Genomic DNA, 16036 nt, shown 5'->3' with positions numbered 1-16036 from the left:
AAGGCACCTGTAACGCACAGATAGAGGGAGATGGAGATGGAAGGATCGCAGGAAGGCTCAACATTACATCGGCTCATTTATGTTTATGTCCTTTCGTTGTAAGCAGCCTGGCGCTGATTCCCAATTCCCGATTCCCTCCAGCGGCATTGAGCACCTGCTGCCGCTTCTGCTGCTCAATGTCCTGCCCTTCTGCTCCTGCTGCTGGAATCCTGGAACCTGTCGCACAATTATTGAGCCAGGACGAGACGAGACGCGTGCTCAAAGCCGGTTTGCGGCAAAAAGCCATATGCCAGGAGGCAAATTACAACGGCGACCTGCAACCAGTTGACATGGGCCACACGACACCAGCAGCATTGCAAGCACTCAAAAAAAAATCCAAAAAGAAAATCAGTTTAATTATTAGGTACATAGGACCAATTCAAGGCAAATCCCAAATGTCTGCTGAAGTTCTTACAGAATTTAAGATTTTACATCCCTAAAAACCTCCATAACTTTGAAGATTTCAATGTTTCGGAAAGATTGATTAAATATATGAAATTATTATTATTATAAAGTCTTTAGAAGCACAGCCAAATATCTAAAAAGTCAACAGACCGTCTGGAATAGCTTTATAATATAGTTATTAAATTAATAAATACTATATTAAAGTGTTACTTTGAAACTAAAAAGATTGAAAAGAGGTTATAGTTTTTTTTAAATAAAAAGCTACAAGAAAGCTCTACATATTTCTTAATTTTTATTTTATTTATTTATTCTCCGGTTAAGAGGTATTTATAAATTGTCTAAAAACTTGGTATTTGGTTTTCTATTTATTTATTTCATAATCCTGATTTATTTAAATTTTATTTCCAGTGCAGAAACATCGGCAGCAACAGCAACTTCAGCAGAAGCCAAAAGATGCAACAGTCGTAAAAATCTCTCCCTCAGACGGACAGACCGCAAAAAACATCGGAGATGGGAGACGGAGAGATCTGCATCTAATCTTGGCCCTCAGGGGAGTCACTACTACCGACCGACTGCGAGTGCGTTTTGAGCCACAAGCTGTCGCTTAAAATCCACAAGCGAAGGTGCAACAACAGTCGTAAGTGCGCCGCTGCACCTGTCACGCTCGATCGATATTACAAGATCGACTTGTCGGCCAGGCCAAAAGTGACCCAATTTCAACAGGCCGCCGGCTTCTTCTACTTCTTCTCCTTTCTGTCCCTTCCATTTTTTTTATAAACCATCAGAAACTGATAAGTTATGATTGCTTCACTTTTGTTTGATTGAGCATTGTCACCTGGCTGGAAAGGCTGCTCGAAATTGATTGTTAGAATGGTTGGAATAAAGTCCTTGGGTTGGGGTGCTTAGGAATGTCCCTATACGATTTTAATGGACTCTCAAGGACAGGTGACGGCTGCATATGCTGTCATAAAAATATGTAATATCCTCTCAATTGAAAAGTCATTTCGGAGTCCCTACAGTAGTCATATTTTGATTAGTTATAGGTGAAGGACTGGTTATTTGTAAAGTGTACTTAGGCAGGTAAAAAATGGATTTATACTTCCGGGTCCTGAACATTTCTTATTTAAATATTGAAAAAAATATATTACAATTTAATTTTTATTTTTTCTTGGTCAGTTAATAAAATATGATAAAATCTACTATAAGAAGGATTTGTTATTTGTAAAGTATACTTAAGCAGGTACCTTATAAGAATGGATAAATTAAAGCAAAAATTTATATATACTTCCGGGTACTGAATATTTTTTATATAAATGTTAAAAAAAAAGGATTTTACAATTTAATTTGTATTGTTTATTGGTCAGTTAATAGAATATTATGATTTCAAGTTATACAATAAGAACCTTCTCCTTTATTTCCAACCCAAACCAACTCAAGATTCCCAACCTTCTCCTCCCCAAGTTGAGATTGCATTGACCGGTCTTTAATCAGACTTGGCCAAGGAACCGCTGGCCAAATCGGAAGCCAACAGAGTGCCGTGTCAACGACTAGCAGTTGCAATTTGCAGATTAGTTTCTAGACCCCCGGGAAAATCTTAAGCTGTTTCGATTTGAGTGCAGGGGACAAATCCAAGTCAGATATGCAAATCAACCCCTGGTCGACAGGGCGAATTGTGAAATCTATTCGCAGAGCTTAATTGGCAAGGAGAAACCAAGAGACAATGACCAATCCGCAGGGCTTAGCGAAAGGTTGCGAAGACGAGAGTCAAAACAAAAGGGTTAAGTTGAATCCAAACAAAATGGTAAAGCCCCAGCAATTAAAATGACAAAATCTAAACACCAGAAATTTGTACGGATTTTGTGAGAAAAGGTGCAAAGTCAAAGGCGGGATATACACAAGGTGTTTTTGACTCTGCAGAGACTCTGAACCCGAAAAGAACACAGATTATAGACAGATTTTGAGGCGGCAGCAGCAGCAGACGGAGGCAGACAGACAGACAATGGCCAACAAATTGCGGCCGAAGATGCAACATTTTTTAGGGGTGAGGAATTGAGGCTCAGGGATCAATTCAGTTCAGTTCAGATCAGCAGGTTGAAAACGCGAGCCAAGTCATTATGAGAATTTAAGCGCACCTTTCGTTTTGTTTTCAGTACCGGGATTCGAATTCGAGTTTGAGTATGAGTCTGAGTTCGTATTCGTATTCGGATTCGGGCGACAGGTGCTCGGCAGATAAGAGCAGAGCAGAGCAAAACGTAGCGGTAGATGATTCGGATCGCTTTGGATCGTTATCCTTCTGCCGCTTTGGTCCTTCTGCTGCTGCTTCTGCTGCTGCTGCTGTGCCAGATTCTGCCGACCAGCAGGGGCTGGCCAAATTAATTCCTTGCCATATTTTATAATTCAACAGATGACACGAGCCAACGGAGGGAAGCTCGAGAGGCTCTTCTGGCACGAGGGTCCGCCGCTTGATTGGCCGCCTGCCTTTGGTTTGGGGTCTTCCCGAGGTCCCGATCCCGATTCCGATCCCGCTTTCGATCCCGGTTCTTGGCACCACAAGCCACATGCCACGCTTTCAGGACCTCTGCTGAGCTGCTTTTAGGTGGTTCTACCAAAGGGTTGTATACGCTATGTTGTTAAGTTTTAAAAATCACAAGTTCTTAAATCATAAATTAAAAAAATTTAGAAAATTATTTGAAATTTGGCAAATACCTATTAGATTGTTTAAAATTATTTTTAATAGTTTTTACAAAAGTATTAATAAATGTTTCAGGTACTAGATAATTTTGAAATATTTATTTGGAACTTTATTTAACAACAAATATTATTAAAATTAACTATCAAAATATTTCTTGAATCTGAAAATTGTAATTTGATGACTATTGGCTTCTACAGATATATTCATAAATATTTGCAACACTATTTAACAAAAAATAAAAAAAGAATAAAGATTAACTATCAAAATATTTCTTGAATCTGAAAATAGTAATATTGATGACCCAATAAGAGTTCTCTAAAGAGTATTCACCACTCGAAGTCATAAAGAAACCAGGACCTCCTTCGTTTTTCGAAGGATTTTCGCTCAGCTTGAGGTTCTGCCGACTTTTCCCCTCTGGCACATTAGCTTAGTTTATTTGAAAGTGCAACAGTTTTTTGATAAAAGCAGTTTGTTGAACCTTCGGCCAAGCGAGGGGCATCCAGTTGGAGTTGAGTGGCTCCGTCCTGAACTTCGGCTCCCCTCAGGGAACGACAACGACCTTTTGTCTATGCGATCTGCGGGAATAAAAACATCGCCAGGGGTTGCAATATCGCTCCTAACTGCATTTTGTGGCAAAGAACAGTTACGAGTTACGGGCAGTGCTACTTGCAACATGCTATATGCTACAGGTGGAAATCGAGTGCTTGTCACACTAATTTCTCAAAGTTCGAGTCCAGTTTTCGGTTTTCGATTGGGATTGGGTCGGTGGTTTCGTTTGTTGTCCGCTCCTTTGGCCGTTGCACTTTCACAGTTGCACTCCTGTCACTTTTCGTTGTTTAATTTGATGTCAGTTTTGCGGACCTTTTGGGCACTTGGGCTTTTTTGGGACTGGGACTGCCGGGGGTCCATTGCCCGACATGCTGGCGAACGCATAATTAGCCGATAGAGATAGCGGCCGCAGAGAGGAGGCATTGAACTTGGCCAAAAACCGAGTAGAGGATCATTAGAGAGCTGGCCCGGCAGCAGGTTGAAGTTGAATGAACTAGCCCGGAGTTCGACGATCAGGTGAAAGGATAATGACAGCAGGTAGGGACACTTGCGGAATGGATGAACCCAAAAACTCTCACATCTAATACATCTGCTGTTTTGTTCTGTTATTCATGGGCGACTGTCGCCAAGAGTGATGAATTCCCATCAAAAACCTGTTGCCGGTTTTCCCTGTTTTGAGTACTTGAGATCACAGATTTTTTGTTTATTTTTAATCATTAAGAAATCAGAGTAAAACGTTTGTGATGATGTAATGATGTAATGTATTTCTGTGTCACCCCAGATAAAAAAAGAAAATGTTTTAAAAGGACCCAAAAAGTAGTTAAACGCAGCCAAAGACCAAAGGAGAAAATTAAAATATTCGGATTATAAAAATAAGAATATTTTCGCTTTCAAAGATAATCCGTTATGTTTCTTGCGTACATCAATGTAAAAAACCAACCGTCTTTAGTTGGAAGGGATTTCTGTGACACCCAAGACTTTTAACACTTTTTCGACAGTTGATTTTACATCTTACATTTTACATTCTACATATATGTAAATATATTGTAGGTATAGAGGGGAGTCAAAAAATCATTTCAACGCAAGGTCGTGTAATGTATAGTGATGCACATAAGAAACTCATCCCCATTTAAATAGCTCCTATAACAAAATTCAGTTTGAATTTGTATTGATGTAGGGTTAATTTTCAACCGTCTTTGGCTAGTTTGTCTCTCCAGTAGATGGCGCTTTAAAACAGCCGAAATATTGGTTAGTATATTTCTCGGTTAGTTTGGTATATTTGGTATATTCTAAATCCGGTCGTACTGCAGGGTTGCCCCAGCGACGACGCGACGCAATTTTTTCATTTTCAAACTCTAGCGGCAAAGCAATCCTGTTTTGGTGAAAACTCTTGGCAGAAAACATAAAAAATAAATAGAAATGAATAAGGAGATGCAAGGCTTGTTCAGTGATCCAGCGCTGGAGCGCCACTTCACGGGCCACTCGGGCGGCATCACGCAGCTGCGCTTCAGTCCCGATGGCGCCCAAATAGCCACCTCGTCGACGGACTCCTCCGTCATCCTGTGGAATCTCAGCCAGGCGGCCCGCTGCATTCGCTTTGCCTCGCACTCGGCGGCCGTGAATGGGGTGGCCTGGTCGCCCAAGGGCAACCTGGTGGCCTCCGCCGGCCACGATCGCACCGTAAAGATCTGGGAGCCCAAGCTGCGCGGCGTCTCCGGGGAGTTTGTGGCCCACAGCAAGGCGGTAAGGAGCGTGGACTTCGACTCCACTGGCCACCTGATGCTCACCGCCTCGGACGACAAGTCGGCCAAGATGTGGCGCGTGGCCAGGAGGCAATTCGTGACCTCCTTTGCCCAGCAAAACAACTGGGTGCGCAGCGCCAAGTTCAGTCCGAATGGCAAGCTGGTGGCCACCGCCAGTGATGATAAGTCGGTGCGGGTCTACGACGTGGACAGTGGCGAGTGCGTGCGCACCTTCGCCGAGGAGCGAGCGGCGCCCAGGCAACTGGCCTGGCATCCCTGGGGCAACATGTTGGCCGTCGCCCTCGGCTGCAATCGCATCAAGATCTTCGACGTGGCCGGGAGTCAGTTGCTCCAGTTATATGTGGTTCACTCGGCGCCGGTCAATGATGTGGCCTTCCATCCCAGCGGACACTTTCTGCTCTCCGGCAGCGATGATCGCACCATACGCATTTTGGATCTACTGGAGGGCAGACCCATCTATACGCTGACGGGCCACACGGATGCGGTGAATGCGGTGGCCTTCAGTCGGGATGGGGAAAAGTTTGCCACTGGCGGTAGCGATCGGCAGGTGAATAATTCTGCTAGTAACTTTTGTTATCTAGATTTACTTATGATTACTTTGCAGCTCCTTGTATGGCAGTCGAATTTGCACACCTACGACGCCTCCCAGTTCGAGGCCAAATCCGCCTTGGCCTCCTCCGGTTGCGACATCAGTGGCGTCTCCTCGAAACAGAGCCTGGGCAGCGGCACCTCCAAGTCCAACGACCTAAGCATTCGCATCGATCCCCGCCAATCGCTGGCCTACCAGCTGTCGGAGGAGAACTTCCAGGTGCTCGACAGTAAACACTCGAATCAGCAGGGAAAGCTACTTAGCCATGGCATGGAGTTCAAGGCGCAAAGCCCCAGCCAGCGCTTCTTCTAGCCAAAAAACGTTCAATAGACTTTGCCGCACATTACCAACCAGCCGAACCTTCCGCAGGTGCTGGACGTGTCCCTCGAATCTGGATCGGAGACGTGCTCCTGTTCCGCGCAGCTGGAGGAGATCAGCAAGCTTTTGGCCGCGATCGACGAGCGTGTGCGGCGATTAGAGGGCATATACTCTTTGTAGCTTTCTAAGCGCCTTAATGTAGAGTTTAACATAACATAAATTAGTAATCATAAAATTTATATAATGCCATTTTAAATATATTTAATGTTGAGATATTTGCCTGAATTATGATACCTACCAAACAGGAGAGAATGAAATCTTAACAAGAAGCAATCAATTATGAAACATTTTCTAAAATTCAATTTTTAAGGAACAGGGATGCAGATAAATGTACATTTATAAATAACATTTGTAAAAAAACTTCCCAAATTTGAACTTTGGCTGGAAGAAGACCTTTTAAAAGTCAAGTCAATTTCACTTCCGTTTTTTTTTTGCTTAGTGAAACCAAAATATCAGCTTTATAAAAAAAATATATTTCTGGCATACTCAATGAATATTGCTCATATCCGGAAATTCACAGAACTCTGTTGTCAATTGACGTTTGCGAATGCGATTTTTATTTTTCGGCTCTTCTTAATGTGTAACCCTTATTTCAGTCTTATTTCAATCCCTCACGATTCAACACGCTTTTTGTAATGAAATTGTTTATTACTTTCTTGCTGCTGACTTTTGTCATGGCAATTTCGGCTCAATTTGGTAATTATCGTAAAAACTTTCAATTTTTAAAATGAACTATTGTCTACTAAAACCCATACTCTAGTTATTTATTTTAAAAATCAATTAGAAATAATAGTTACTAATTATAATTTCTATCAGTGTATCGGCGCCATAATTGTGAACCCCATGAGAAATGTGTTAGTCTGGGAAAGTGTCCTCAATTGGCTGGCATGGCCAAAAATGATAATTTGAAACACAGAAAATGTGGCAGGAAGAAATCAAAAGTCTGCTGTCCAGTTTGTCATCTCGCTGAAAAGTGCGTGAGACTGGATAAGTGTCCCCAATTTTTGGACGTCGTTATGTCGAATAATAATACGGAAGCCAAGGAGGAAATATTGACGAACAGAATTTGCGGCCGCGATACCAGACATAAACTTGTTAAATATAGAGCCTACACTTGCTGTCCCATGATGGGTAATAAGCTGCCAGAGAAAAATATCTGTGGACAAAGAGGACCAAGTTTCCGAATTGTACGTGGCAAACAGGCGAATCTCAATGAATTCCCATGGATGGCGATGCTTCTATATAAGAAACGTGGATCTTCTGATCCGAGACTGTTCTTCAAATGTGGAGGCTCCCTGATCACCAATCGTTATGTCCTCACCGCAAGCCACTGTATCAGAGATCAATATCAGTGGGAGCTCAAGAAAGTGCGCCTGGGAGAGCATGAACGACGCTCCAAACACGACTGTGTCCAGCTCTCGGATAAAAAGAAGTGTGCTCCCCCGCATCTGGACATCTACGTAGAGGAAATAATTCTTCATGTAGCCGATATCGCCCTGCTTCGACTGAAAAAGCCAGTACGGTGAGTAATATTGCGCAAAAAAAAACATATCCCGTATGAGAAGTATGTAAATTGTATACGGTTCACACTTCGACAGGGAAAATAAACATTCAAAATAAATCATTGAATTACCCCAGTATCCTCATCCTCACTTTTTCAGCTACACGAATGAAATAAAACCGATTTGCCTTCCGCCTGCCCATATCGACCTGAAAAACGAAGACTTGGTAGTAGCCGGTTGGGGACAAACGGAAAACGGGAAGCTCAGTAAAATATTAAAGCAAGCCTTTATTATGGAAAATACACGTTACTGTGAAAACAGTAGACAGTTAATGTTCGATTCCAAGACCCAAATATGTGCCGGTGGTCAGGGCGGAAGGGACACCTGCTACGGCGATTCCGGTGGACCGCTGATGGCATCCAGTAAGCAAGGACACGACGAATTCTTATATGTTGCCGGTATCACATCCTATGGACCTCCTAAATGTGGAGAGATTGGCGTCTACACAAAAACAGGAGTTTATTTCCACTGGATAATGAAGAACCTAAAGCCCTAAAAATCAGAGCTATTTCAGTTAAATCAGTTCCGCAGGTGCTGGACTTGTCCCTTGAATCTCTTTGTAGCTTTTTAAGGGCATTAACATAATATAAATTAATAATTAATAAAATAAATTTGTTACATAATTTTAAATGTATTTAATTTTGAGATATTTGCCACTCAAATTACCACCTACACTCAAAATAAATTTAACCCTAAATTTTAGAAAATCGCCCTAAAAATTTCTTTTTTCTAAATACAAGAAAGTTATTTCTAAATCTAAGGAAATTTTTCTTAAGTCAAGAAAGTTTTTCTCAAATCTAGGAAGTTTTTCTTAAATGTAGAAAATGGTTACCATGAACTAAAATCACCCTAAAATCTAGAAAAAATGTCCTAAACTTTAGAAATTATTTTCTGAAAAATAGAAAGGCAAACGAAAATAATAAAATATCTTGGCAACACCTTTTCTAAAAATTAGTGCCCTAACCCTAAAATGAAACCAACCCTAAATAATAGAAACATTTTCTAAAAAGTAGAAATTTTTTCTAAAAAATAGAAATATTTGTTTTCACATGCTCTGGCACACCAAAATGTTCAATGCCAGAACTTGTCAACTGCCGGCCGGCTGTACCCGTGGCGCAGACGGCTAAAGCACTTGGTTAGCAATCGAATCGACGCGGGTTCGAGTCCCAGAGCAAATTTTTTTTACCTTTTTTTTAATTTTTTTTTTTAATGTTATTTTATTTTTTTTTTTATTTTCTTTTTTACTTTTTTTTATTTCTTTTTTTATTGATGGCAAGCGGTAAACTGAAAATAATTAGGTTCATATTCAGCTATTTACTATATACTACACATAATATAAATTGCGTTAGCATAAATATATACATATGTATATACGTATGTAAATAAGTAAAACGCGAATGGTCAAAATTATGCAATTAGTATTCAAATGTGTTGTCCGCTTCACCCTTTACATACAATGCTCGGTTTGCCACAACAAATTTATGTGCTACAATGGCCCAGTATGTAGGCCGCTCGCTCCTCGCGCGGGAGACCCGGGTTCGATTCTCACGACGGACAAGTAAAAATTGTAAGTTTTTTTCATGAAGATAAAATATTAACTAATCATAATTTATACATTCTCCCATTCCCCCGCAGTCCCGTAGTCCACATTTACAACCACATTTGGCTTTGGTGCAAGTCCAAGTGCAAATACATAATAATAAATACATAACCTTTAACATTCACAATATACAAGACACACAACGCCTGCATATGTACATAGGGAGGATTACATAATATAAACGTATATACAAAAAAAATCATGATTGAACATGTTTTTTTGTTTTGTTTTTAATTTCTATTTTTTAGGAAAATTTCCTACTTTTTAGAAATTTTTGCCCTTAAATTTAGTAAAATTACCCTAAAATTTAGAAATATGACGTCAAAAAAAATCAAAAATATAGAAAAATGTGACCCTAAAATTTAGGGCTAGCTTGTCTTGAAGACAAAAGTAGGGCGATTTCCTTGACTTTAGGGTTAATTTTATTTTGAGTGTAAAAAATATGATACCTACCAAACAAATATGAAACATAACCCAAAAATGTATGATTATAAAAAGCAGTTAAAAAACTTCCCAGTTTTGAACTTTTGCAGGAAGTAGACCTTTTGAAAGTCAATTTCACTTCCGTCTTTTTTTGCTTTCTCTAAGCAGCTTTATAAAAAACGTATATTTCCCGCATGCTCAAGGAACATGGCTCATATCCGGGAATTTTATGAACTATGTATATTGATAATAGACGTTTGCGAACGCGGTTTTTATTTTTAGGCAGTCTTATTTCAATCCCTCACGATTCAACACGCTTTTTGTAATGAAGTTGTTTATTACTTTTTTGCTGCTGATTTTTGTCATGGCAATTTCGGCTCAAAGTGGTAATTATAGTAAGAACATACAACTTTGAAAATTAACCTCTGTCTTTTAAAACCGATATTGTAAATATTTATTTTAATAAACAACAAGAAATAATGGTTATAAATTAAAATCTCTATTAGTGTACCGGCGCAATTGTGAACCCCATGAGGAATGTGTTAGTCTGGAAAACTGCCCTCACAGAGCCCAGAATGAAGATATAAAATACAGAAAATGTGGCAAAACAAAAGTCTGCTGTCCAATTTGTCAACTCACTGAAAAATGCGTGAGACTGGATAAGTGCCCTCAATTTTTGGACATCGTTATGTCCAATAATGATACGGAGGCCAAGGAGGAAATATTGACGAACAGAATTTGCGGGCGTGATACCAGATATTTTGATGTTAGCCAGAGAGCCTACACCTGCTGTCCCATGCTTGGTAACGAGCTGCCAAATAACAATATCTGTGGACAAAGACGAGCAGGTTTCCGAATCGTACGTGGCAGAGAGGCGAATCTCAATGAATTCCCATGGATGGCGATGCTTCTATATAGGAAACGTGCATCTTGGGATCCGGAACTGGTCTTCAAGTGCGGGGGCTCCCTGATCACCAATCGATACGTCCTCACCGCAGGCAGCTGTATCAACGGAATAGAGGTGTTGGACATGGAGCTCAAGAGGGTGCGCCTGGGAGAGCATGACCAAACCTCCAATCCAGACTGCATCGAGGTCAGGAATAAAAATAAGTGTAATGCCCCGCATCTGGAAATCGACGTAGAGGAAATTATTGTTCATAATTCTTACTCCAAAACCAGAGTTTTCGAAGCCGATATCGCCCTGCTTCGTCTTAAAATGCCAGTGCGGTGAGTAATGATTTCCAAAAAAAGAATTCTTATAGTTATAGCTAAGGGGAAAAGTATGTAAATTATATACGGTTCACACTTGGACAATAAATCAATAAATACGAAATTGTGGAAGTATAGAAAATGTTTTACCTACACACAAAAAAAACATGTCACCGTAAAATCTATATGACCATGTAAATTTCAGGTCATGCAAAACCCAGATCGTTTTAACTTGAAATACCTTTTTCGACCAGATCAAATTTACCTGACCTCATATCAATTTAAAATTGATCTTGAATAATGTAAAATCGATCTACGTTTCATTTCAATTTTTTTTGGGTGTAATTAAATTAACAATATATTGGCTTTCATATTGGTACCTCTCCCGAAATATGTTATTGTCTGCATTTTTTCATCCTCACTAATCAAAGGATAACTCTTTTTCAGCTTTACAAACGAAATCCAACCGATTTGCCTTCTGCCAGCCCATATATCAGCCCAAAGATCAGACTTGGTAATAGCCGGTTGGGGTGAAACGGAAACCGGGAAGATCAGTGGAATTTTGAAGCAAGCAATCATTATGGAAAACACGCGTTACTGTAAAAACAGTAGACAGTTAAACAACTTCGATTCCATGACCCAAATATGTGCCGGTGGTCAGGGCGGAAGGGACACCTGCTACGGCGATTCCGGTGGGCCTCTGATGGCCACCTTTAAGCAAGGATATGACGAATTCCTATATGTTGCCGGTATAACATCCTATGGACCTGCAAAATGTGGAAGGATTGGCGTCTACACAAAAACAGGGGTTTATTTCAACTGGATAATGAGGAACCTAAAGCCCTAAAAATCAGAGCTATTTCAGACTTGGATTTTTTTATGCTTATAAAGTTAATAAATAAATTAATGTAACTCTTAAAAATGTATATATATAACACATATTGGAAAAAATTCTTTAAAAAACGTAGTATCACCATAAAATATATATTTTGTTCAGCCCAAAAATATTAAGTGATCAAGAGGATACACATTTTCGTTACAAAATTACCATAAAATCGTTCGTTTTTCGAAAAAAAGCATTCACAAATCTAAAATGTTCCCTTTTATTTGTATTAGTAGCCGCCCTGTATTACCATTCATCAATGTTTCATCAGTTATTTTTATAAAAATGTAATAATTTTTTATGATTGATCGTAAATTCTCAAACACAAAGATGACAAATTTAACATTAATACAAAAATTAGTCAATAATTTTGAATTATGCCTTGGTTTATTTTTGATGTTGATGAAACGTTGATGAATTGAAAAATAGCGAAGGGGCAGGAATTTTTAAATTGAGAGTGGTGAAAACACCCTAGATACTAACGGTTTGGTTTGTGTCCGTGGTGAGCTCCTAGCCGGGTTCTCCACCATTCCAACAAACTGACGATTGGTATTTTTAAACTAACCTGCTACGGTTTTAGTGCCCCCGAAAAATAAACAAAATCCGGCAGAGAAAGTGGCGATAAACAACGCCCGTAAAAAGTCGTCAAGATGCGCGACTGGATGCCTGTGCTCTTCTGCGGCCTCTCCGTGCCGCTCTCCCTGTTCATGTGGCTGGGCAACGTGGCGGTGTCGAAGCTCTGGACCAGCGACTTTGAGGGTGAGCAACTGCATCCGGATTTTTGATGCCCGGGGTCAACTAATGGCGAAAGGTTATCTTCCCACAGAATCCCGGGTGATTCCGCCGGTGCGCTGGCTCTTCTCCACCCTCGCCCCCTTGGCCCTGATGACGGTGGCGCTGCGCAGGAGGAGCGTCAATCGATCTGGCGCCGCTTTGGGCATCCTGGTGGCCTTCATCCTCTCCATCGCCAGCCATCCGTTCTTCGCCAGCCTGGTGGTGTTCTTCTTCAGCTCCTCGCGGGCCACCAAGTTCCGGGCGCACATGAAGCGGCGCTTCGAGAGCGATTTCCGCGAGGGCGAGGGTCAGCGGAACTGGGTGCAGGTGCTCTGCAATGGAGGCATGGCCACGCAGCTGGCGCTCCTGTACCTGCTGGACTGCGGCAGCGGGGAGCGGGCGGTGGACTTTGCCCGCGAGTACCGCTCCAGCTGGCTGGGCGTGGCCGTGATGAGTGCCTTTGCCTGCTGCAACGGCGACACTTGGTCCAGTGAACTGGGCTCCGTGCTCTCGCAACGCGATCCCGTGTCCATCGTGACCTGGCGACGAGTGCCGCGCGGCACCAATGGCGGCGTTTCGCTGGCCGGGATCGCCGTGAGCCTGCTGGGCGGACTGCTCGTGGGCTTCGGCTACTTTGTCACCGTTCGCTACACCGTGGAGTCGAAGATGCTGGTGGTCAGCCCACCGCAATGGCCCATCATCGCCTTTGGCGGCATCGCCGGGCTCTTTGGCTCGCTGCTGGACTCTATTTTGGGCGGCCTGCTGCAGTTCTCGGGTATCAACGAGGAGGGCAAGATTGTGGAGGCGCCCGGCAAGGGCGTGCGCCACGTCAGCGGACTGCGCATCCTGGACAATCATAGTGTCAACCTGATCTCCAGCATCGTAACTGGGGTTACTATACCCGTCCTCGCTCAGAGATTCTGGCCTGTGCGCTGATTTTATTTGCTTTTTATAAGGATTCGAAACATGGCGGTATTCACTGGACCTATTTGTTCATAAATCTAACAGAAAATGTGCCTCACCATATCTAAACTTATCTTAAACTTTATCATAATTCTGTTAAGCCTTTTGTGCAGCTATTTATCACTTATCATGTATCATTTCCAGTGAATACCGTCCACATATATTTTTGTAAGGCTTCCATATCGCCAAGCGAACTAACTGAACTAAAGAGACTCGATGGAAACAACGATTTGGGCAGATAGTTTATTATATTTTACACTAAGGTAGCTAGCCATGTTCCCCTATGGATTATGGCTTTGTTGATACTGCTTAGAAGCACCGCGACTGTCCACTTAGATTATGTGTAAAAAAAACCTCAATTAAACACTAACCCTCTTGTGAATATTTGATTGCTATTATTATTTCTAAATTCCAGTACGTGACTGAAGAAACATTTGGTTTTCGTTATGTATAGGAATCTATTGCGTCATCACCAGTTGTTTTCTATATTTCCGAGAACAATTGGATCCCGCTGGAATATTCTTAAAAGACCTTGCCCTCTTTCGCTTATGTTAATTTGCTTGGTTCGACGAAATTGCTTATTTTTCTGGTGATTGGGGAAGTAAAGCAAATGTGTATAAGAAATCTATTATTTAAACATATCATTTTCTTACAAATTCTTTTAATTCCCTTGATTAAAACAGAAATTCGTGGACTTTGTTTGACAATAGGTAAGTTAATTAATTTATTTATTTAATCCCTTTGCACCTTATTGGCTCTCTTTAATTTCTGCAGCTCCAGGTTTCGGATCAAATTCTGGGAGAGAGCACGAAGGGCTTCGTTGTTGGAGGAACTGGGTGAGCCGGAGGTGCTGATGGCTCCACCCGGAGCAGCTGGCTTGGCGAATCCGATGGAGAACTTGATCATTAGATCGCCAATGGGGGAGTTAACGAATTGCGAGCCAGTTGAGATGGTTTTGAAGACGATGCGCCGCTTGTGCTGATAGACCTGTGGATCACTAGGCAGGTTATTTCCCGGATGAGGAGTTGAACTAATTTTGGGCCTGTGACTGGTGGTGCTTCCTAGTGGCTGCTCAGTGGTGCTGGTTTGGTTCAAGGGTCTGGCAGTCGTCCTGGGATGGGCAGATGTCCTCGTTCTCGTGGTTCGCGGCTGAGATGTGGTGGTTGTGCTGCGTCGCCTGTGCGGTCTGCGTGTAGTGCTGCTGGGAAGGCTCAATGATGGCGCTTGATAGCCAGCCTCGTTGTGATCCTCCTCCTCGGGGGATCCTTGCACAGCATCTGGTTTCTCTGGATCCACAGCATAACCCTGATCCGATGGATCCTCCTCATCCTCATAGTCATCTTGAGAATCAGCATCTCGTTCTAAGCCAGAGAAATAAGGCGGTTGGTGTGGTAACTGCTCGCGGCGCTCCTGTTTCTCCCGCTGCTCGTAGACAGGATCATTGGGAGCCGATGAGGCCAGCACCTGCTCCATCTGCTTCTGGAGGATCTCGTACAGCGGAGCATTCTGCTCATCCTCCAGCACTTCAGCCGGTTCACTGGGTACAAACTGATTGTTGATGTAGGCATTGCGTCCATCCAGGTCCTCGTCCACATCCAGGACATCATCTTTGCGGGAGCGAGACTCTGTTTGCAACTGATCGGCGGAAGTCGGTGGTGGATGTGTTACATCTTCTGCTATTTCCGCCGGAGCAGCTTGAATGGAAAGTATAACTAGGAAAGGTTATCCTAATATCGCAAGTAAAAGCTCTGTAGATTTCTTACCTCCACTCAACAGGATGAGTAGCTGAATCCTCCAGGTCCAAGTTGCGACACTTCTGGCTCCCATTGCAGTTGGTAAACTTCTGTGATTTGTCACGCAAACTCCGGTGCTTTTATAGGCACCTCAAGTGCAACCTGCTGCATTGTCCATCCCACGCCCAATTAGTTTTTAGGTTTAGTGCCTGGCCCTGGATGATGGCCCTTTCGAGATTCCGATATCAATCAGTAGTTTATAGAACTCGTTTGAAGAGGGTCAACGCACTTGAAAGCAACTGCATCATCTCAGATTCCAACCCAATTTAACTATTAGGAGACGAATTTGTCTATAGGAAAGTTGTTAAAAGATTCTGATTGAAAGAGAAATAATGTTAAGAGTAATTTGAAGTGTTAGATTCCTTAACTAACAAAATAATTGTAGCCATGACAAAAGCATTCCACTTTAGTACA

The 16036-nt window shown here is 42.0% G+C and overlaps 5 protein-coding genes across 5 annotated transcripts; 4 read left to right on the top strand and 1 right to left on the bottom strand.

Annotated features, from left to right (window-relative positions):
* Window positions 1-5027: 5027 nt before the first annotated feature.
* On the top strand, window positions 5028-6630 carry Poc1 (Proteome of centrioles 1). Its single transcript, XM_017143880.3, has 2 exons — window positions 5028-5995; window positions 6053-6630. Exons 1-2 carry the CDS (start codon window positions 5105-5107, stop codon window positions 6347-6349), a joined length of 1188 nt encoding a protein of 395 aa, XP_016999369.3. The 5' UTR covers window positions 5028-5104; the 3' UTR covers window positions 6350-6630.
* A 101-nt stretch (window positions 6631-6731) lies between these two features.
* On the top strand, window positions 6732-8511 carry LOC108058880 (spaetzle-processing enzyme-like). The gene is made up of 3 exons (XM_017143850.3): window positions 6732-7111; window positions 7232-7937; window positions 8077-8511. The coding sequence occupies exons 1-3, from the start codon at window positions 7051-7053 to the stop codon at window positions 8471-8473; spliced, it is 1164 nt and encodes a 387-aa protein (XP_016999339.3). The 5' UTR covers window positions 6732-7050; the 3' UTR covers window positions 8474-8511.
* Window positions 8512-10523: 2012 nt separating this feature from the next.
* LOC108062330 (spaetzle-processing enzyme-like) lies at window positions 10524-12056 on the top strand. Its single transcript, XM_017148943.3, has 2 exons — window positions 10524-11227; window positions 11657-12056. The coding sequence occupies exons 1-2, from the start codon at window positions 10689-10691 to the stop codon at window positions 12054-12056; spliced, it is 939 nt and encodes a 312-aa protein (XP_017004432.3). The 5' UTR covers window positions 10524-10688.
* Window positions 12057-12636: 580 nt separating this feature from the next.
* On the top strand, window positions 12637-14213 carry LOC108062336 (transmembrane protein 19). Its single transcript, XM_017148948.3, has 2 exons — window positions 12637-12851; window positions 12919-14213. The coding sequence occupies exons 1-2, from the start codon at window positions 12743-12745 to the stop codon at window positions 13800-13802; spliced, it is 993 nt and encodes a 330-aa protein (XP_017004437.2). The 5' UTR covers window positions 12637-12742; the 3' UTR covers window positions 13803-14213.
* Window positions 14214-14440: 227 nt separating this feature from the next.
* Window positions 14441-15733, bottom strand: LOC108062334 (myb-like protein V). The gene is made up of 2 exons (XM_017148947.3): window positions 15593-15733; window positions 14441-15541 (listed from the first exon to the last, which is right to left on the bottom strand). Exons 1-2 carry the CDS (start codon window positions 15654-15656, stop codon window positions 14562-14564), a joined length of 1044 nt encoding a protein of 347 aa, XP_017004436.3. The 5' UTR covers window positions 15657-15733; the 3' UTR covers window positions 14441-14561.
* Window positions 15734-16036: the final 303 nt, after the last annotated feature.

Source organism: Drosophila takahashii, chromosome 3L (genome assembly GCF_030179915.1).
Source record: "Drosophila takahashii strain IR98-3 E-12201 chromosome 3L, DtakHiC1v2, whole genome shotgun sequence".
NCBI lineage: Eukaryota > Metazoa > Arthropoda > Insecta > Diptera > Drosophilidae > Drosophila > Drosophila takahashii.
This window is presented reverse-complemented; position numbering and strand designations above follow the sequence as displayed.